The 6,127-nt window shown below is 37.0% G+C and overlaps 1 protein-coding gene across 1 annotated transcript; it reads right to left on the bottom strand.

The window, feature by feature from the left end:
* Positions 1-338: 338 nt before the first annotated feature.
* crip1 (cysteine-rich protein 1) lies at positions 339-5,700 on the bottom strand. The gene is made up of 5 exons (XM_084392688.1): positions 5,301-5,700; positions 1,306-1,400; positions 1,025-1,082; positions 701-753; positions 339-608 (listed from the first exon to the last, which is right to left on the bottom strand). The coding sequence occupies exons 1-4, from the start codon at positions 5,338-5,340 to the stop codon at positions 713-715; spliced, it is 234 nt and encodes a 77-aa protein (XP_084248814.1). The 5' UTR covers positions 5,341-5,700; the 3' UTR covers positions 339-608; positions 701-712.
* Between the last annotated feature and the right edge of the window lie 427 nt (positions 5,701-6,127).

The raw sequence follows: 6,127 nt of genomic DNA on the forward strand, positions 1-6,127 counted from the left end.
ATCGATATTAAGTCTGCTTTTTAAAACAAAGAAAAGAAGCAGTGGTAGGAGAATGGTAAGTAGGTGCCAACAGCGGGAAACTCTGTATATTTGTGCAGTGTCTGTGTGTCAAAAGCAAAAAGCTTGTGACATATAAATGCACACATCAACCCGACTTTATTTAGTGTTCATGTCAACACTATGTTCAGATTCATCAATCGGAATGATTTCAAACAAAGTGTCCATATCAAAAGGATGATAAATAAAAAAACAATGCAAAAATTTGTTTCATGGATGGACAAAGATATTTATAATATATTTTATCATTTCATTTGAGGAAAAAATGTGAGGGACAAGAAGAGGTTTCAAACATACATTTAATGTATAATGTTCAGTTTAATTATAAAGAGGTCTTTGACTAGTACCCCAATGAAACATCATTGTGTGCTGCTATAGCAGACAACATTTAAAAAAAACCCCAACAGATTATACAAATTAGTACTTTCTAAAACATGGCATGGCTTGGTCATTTTGTCTTTGGTTTAACAATATGTGGATAAAAATAGTGGCAAAAACAAAAAACAAAAATCAAGCTCTTCTAAAAAACAAGCTTATGGAGTCAGCAAAGCCTGTAAATGGAAAAGAAGAGTACAGTTAGTGCATGTCACGTCATCTACTTTAAGTATAGGTTAAATTGATCATTTTTATTTGGTAAACTCACCTGTGCAATTGCCTATTTGAATGTGTGGCTCTCAGTGCCGCCACGTCCAAAACCTGAGGGCAAAAAGAGAATTAAAATTAAACATTCATTTTAGGACACTGAGAATTAAAAACACAAAAAAACTCTGGATAAGTGTAAAGGGAGACATTTGCATTAAGTACCACTGGATAATGCAAGAAATTTGAATACATTCACGGGATGAGAGATTCAAGTACTGGCCCACAGATGTGATTATGAGGTGAAGCAGTGGTCTATGTCATGTGATACTCTAGTTTAACAGTAACCCTATACAGCACAGTAAAATGATGCATTGTAGGAACGTACCTTTAGGTCCAAAGAGAGCAGCGTAGCATGGGTTGTTACAATAGGGCTTCCCCTCATGCTGTGAGGTGAAACACATTAGTCAGTACATTAACGGACTTGAACGGGGGCCATTATGCAAGACCTTCCTCAAGACATAACACTCTGACAGCCCAACCCCCTGAAGTGTTTATGCAAGGTAAAAGTATGCCAAAAGTTAACTGGACTCCATTAAGTCTGCCTGGAACATTAATCTGTCCCAGTAAGAGGTTGGCAGTACGTGTGTAATTCTGCTACTGACTTACCTCTGCATGTGAGCCAGCCGACAGGGTCTTGTTGCATTTCTCACACTTCAGACACGGTCTATGCCAGTCTTTGCCAAGTGATGACACTCTCTCCGCTGAAACATTAATGATAAACATAATTGATTCATAAAACCACATAAAAATAGGCCAACATGGATTGATTTCTGCAGAACTGCAGTGCACATGATTTACTAAATTTCCCAGCCCCTAATTGTTTATTTATTACATTTTTATGCATTTTATAGACGCTTTTAACCAAAGTGACTTAAATTGCATTTTGAGGTAGGCTATATTTTTATCAATTCCCAGGGAATTAAATATTTGGCTTTAAAGGTACTGTACCAACCCCTTCCCCCTCCAGTGATGTCAGTTCTTAGCCAAAATATGTAAATTGTTTAATAAATATTTAAAGGGATAGTTCACCCAAAAATGAAAACTCAATTTTCATTTACTTTTGTTGTTTAAAACCTCTGTGACTTTCTTCCATTGAACACAAACGATATTTTTAACAACGTCTCAGTGACTTTTTCTGACTTATAATGAGTGAAAGTCAATGTAGTTCAGTGCTATTTTGGACCCCATTGACTTCCATTGAATAGACAAAAACAGTTCAAAGTTCTTCAAAAGATCTTCTTCTATGTTCTGAAGAAGAAAGAAAGTCAAACAGGTTTGGAACAACATGGGGGTGAATGAAAACTGATATTTAATAAATAATTTAATATTTTTGGTTAAGAATTGGAATCATCGGTGGGAATAGGAGATTTGTTTAACAAAGTTTAATGTTTAAATCCATTTATCTGAAGTGCAAAGATTTCCTCTAAAAAGTCAATGCAGAATGTTTGTTTCCATCTGGGCCAGTTTATGACCTCATCGACAACTTGGAAGAATCTATATGATCACTCATTAGCCGTAAAGTTGTTTTAACAAAAGAGTCAGGGGAATACATAGTCAATCAGACGTGGGAAAATGAGTCGATTTGGAGCCATTATGTAGTTCAATTAAAGTCATGATGAGCTTTTAATGTCAACAAAGCTCAATCTGAAGTCTCAAATCTAGCAGATTCTCTCTGCAGTCCAGCGCGCTACAAGTCTTGTCGGATTATTGTGTTCTCATGACGGCGAGAACATGGGTGGGTGTGGACGCTGTATGCAGGACACTCCCAGAGGAATTCTTTCCTCCCTTTCCCTTTAAAAGGTCCATAAAGAAGTCTTTATCTGCAGCTCTCAGCAGAAAGATTTCTCCAAACAACCCTCATGATGAACATCATAAAAGAAGTGGGAAGGGAAGACAAAGTCATGCATGCTCAGGCGTCTCCAGTTAGGGGAGGTGCTCGATCGTGTCTTTTACGAGGGAGGTTTTGGGCAAGCATCTATATCTCATGGACGCCAAAGACTGTCTGAAAGCATGACCACTCTGAAAAATGTCAGATTTATGGCTTCAAGAGAAGAGCTTTGTTTGAGCTTTTTGGCATGCAGAAACCAAAGGATGGACAAAGAGCAGATTAACAGTTCCCATCTGTGACATACATGTGAAAAATGTGATGAGGTGATGGCAAAGACCCCAGACACCAAGTAATGCTTCATACTTTATGTAGTAGGCAGAGTGTTGAAGGATAACACATAACACTACATAATTCCCATTGTTATGGACTACCGTGAGCGGCTATAATTGCATATAGCAACAGCTGTAGTAAGAGTCATACTCATCCCAGCTCAGCTAGTCAGTCACACTACGGTGGATGACACAGGAAAGTCTTTTGTTTAGTACTGGACTGTGAACTCATGATCCAGACATACTGGGAGAGAATCAATGGTCCATGTGAGAAAGAACATTTTTAAAGGACAAACAAGGCCGAAAGGAATTCACCAGGATGGGTTTGGGCCCTTGCAGTGTTGCCAAGAAATAGTTCGGTCATCTGAGCCACACCTAAGACAGTAATTACTTAACTTCCCTCAGTCAAATACACAGAGGACACACTAATCTCTCTCTCTCTCTCTGTTAATGCTCTTTATCAATGCAAAGTGTCCTAGACTGGGTGTAAAGTCTACAACACAGAGATTTGTAATCTGCGGCTGAATTACTGCCGTCTTTATTCTGCGTGTTTTTTTACATAACATATAAATGGAGAAACTGTTTCTCATGCAAAGAAGAAGGGATTGGGGGGAAAAAACATATTAAATAACAATAATAATAATACAAATAACAACTATCATTATTAATATTATTTAATATCTTATTTATTTTAAATGTTTTTCTCAATTACTTGCGGAGAAATTTTTTCCACTCAGAATTTAAACTATCAAAACTTTGATCTGTTTGTGTAAGCTTCCTGACCAGCCAGACAGAGCAACAGTGACTCATACCAATTGTGTGATTTTGGGGCGGGACTATCTGTTTGACTGACCAATAGGAGAAGTTTGAGGGGAGTGTTTGGGAAACCTGTTTAAAACTGTCATTATTATATTATTACAGATCTGTTTGATGTTGATAAAAAAAAATAATGCCACACTTTACCTATAAACTTGAAAGTATTGTATTTAAAACAAATCTGTGAAAGCGAACCACAAAAATTTGACTGTCTGAATCGTCAGTGCCTTTGAGTTATGCCATATTTATATATATAAATTGAAATTACACTTCAGAACACCCACTTTTTATTTGCAGTTTTGGAAAAGCTGGAAAATTATGTTATTTTGATTATGCCAGTATCTCTATCTTATATCTTCACGGTGGATTTTCTCTTTTCATCTCTGAGAGGCTGCAGTTGTTAATGCTTCCATCCGAACATTAAATAAGTCAGAGTGAAGAAAGACCAGCACCAGCCACATGAGGCAGTTTTGTATGATGGAAAAGTTACAGGTTTAGAGAACACTAGCGAGAACAGGATGGATGACGGTGTGGGATGCGGTATGAGGGCTTTATCTTACATCAGTAAATTATATAAATAGGCCTACTAGATTAAACTTTTAATTAAATGCTGGCTTTGACTTTTTTTTTTTTTTTGAGAAAGATTTTGTTTCAAAGTGAATAAAAACATCGGTAACTACAGTGCTGGATGATGGAAACCTACCACAAACAGCCTGGCATGTTTATATTGGCTACAAATGTTCATTAAATAGCAAAGAAGACAAAATAAGTAGAATGGTCAGGACAAAACAGCCCAGACTTGCAGTATGAGAGAGTCTCGGTGGAGAAGCTTTGGCATGCTCAGAAACTTTGAATATTCACAAATTAATTTTCATTTTCCATACATACATTTACCATATTATTTCCCAATTCTTTGTTACAGATACATATCTGATTCAAATAATAGCCAAATAATAGCTTAAAGCTCTTTAAACCATTGTCTTGTTGCCTTCATAGTACATAAGTTATTCAAATAGCCTAGTTTGTTTGAATACACAATGCAAAAAGGTTACTTTACAATGTAAAGCCGAATTTGACGTTGCCATTTGCATTGTTAGCCTCGGCTGTGCTGACCCCTCTCTGGTAGGCTATTTATGTTGTTATTATTTCTTTATTATTATAAATGAAATAATGTAAATTACACATTCAAAGTATGATATATTTTCTGTTTTTCAAAACTAATTTAAGATTTAGTCTGACCACCCTACAACAACATACAGTAGCCTACAACCCAACACTGCGCAACTCTATTACATTTAAGATGGTTTATACAAAGTTTTTTTGTTTTTTTCTTCATAACGGTTTTATTGCTGCAAACATGTCTGCACAAGCTATTTTGTAAAGGCTGTTTTGCAAAAGTTTCAAGCAGGAAATAGTGTCCTCATGCATCAGTTGACATCTCTCTTCCTGATTAATCCCTCGTGCAGTTGCATTCAAACTAGTTCACACATTCATTTAAACATCGAACTATTAATAATAAATTATAGGCTACAACAACACAGTAGTGTACTTTGACCTTCTTTTCAACCTTTTCCTTAAAGTAAAAGAGTAGACTGTATGTAAATATGAACATTTCACAGGAGTCTTACCGAAGTATACTTCTTTCTCGCACTTGGGGCATTTAGGCATGTTTGCGGTGATTTAGTTCCTCGGAGGAGAAAAGTCCAGCTTGAATAGAGTTGAGATGGAGTCCACCTGCACACTGCCACGCCTTTGGTGTGAGACTATCTACTCTGCAGCCTTATTTATAGTACTGTGGAAATAGTTTGCACACGGTCACCGAGAGCGCGAGAGAGATAGAGAGCGGGAGCGCGCGTGTGTGCGTACATGAGAACGCGCCTTGATTCATCTAGATACTCTTCGTGGTTTTTACTCTGTTCATTCTGTAGGTTATTTATTTGGCTTTTGATTAACAACGGAGATTCATTGCGTGTGTGAATAACCTCAGGTTTCCGCTTAAAGCAGATGACTTCTGTGCTTGTTTGAAATGAAGATGGAGATGTGACACACAGAGTAGAAATATGATCCTGTACTAGGTACAAACCTTCATTCCATTCAGAACGATTCTTTTTCATTAGAGACCATGCTGAACGACGCATTCATAATCAAACAGCCATGTAGAACGTTGGTGGCCATCTGATGTCATCATAAAGTGCCAGACATGCTGGTCATCACTATTTTGTGTTTTTAAAATAGTTTGTTTTTACACAGAATAGCCAGAGACAAAAGCACATTTACTAGGCTATACTTTCTCATTCATTCACTATTATGAATCTGGCGCATTAGAACTGTATGTGTATGTCTTTGAGTAGCTATTTCATGAATGCCTATGCGTGTTAACATTAAGTAACATCAGTATTTGATAGATCAAATATTTCCTGAGAGGATATAGGTGTGTCTCTGCCCAACCCCATGA

Source organism: Rutilus rutilus, assembly GCF_951802725.1.
Source record: "Rutilus rutilus genome assembly, chromosome: 21".
Classification (NCBI taxonomy): Eukaryota; Metazoa; Chordata; class Actinopteri; order Cypriniformes; family Leuciscidae; genus Rutilus; species Rutilus rutilus.

Coding starts and splice junctions, on each gene's coding strand:
- crip1 (XM_084392688.1), bottom strand. CDS start 5,340: ATGCCTAAATGCCCCAAGTGCGAGAAAGAAGTATACTTCG. Junction 1,083..1,305: donor CGGCTGGCTCACATGCAGAG/GTAAGTCAGTAG, acceptor TTCACCTCACAG/CATGAGGGGAAGCCCTATTG. Junction 754..1,024: donor TGCTCTCTTTGGACCTAAAG/GTACGTTCCTAC, acceptor TTTTGCCCTCAG/GTTTTGGACGTGGCGGCACT.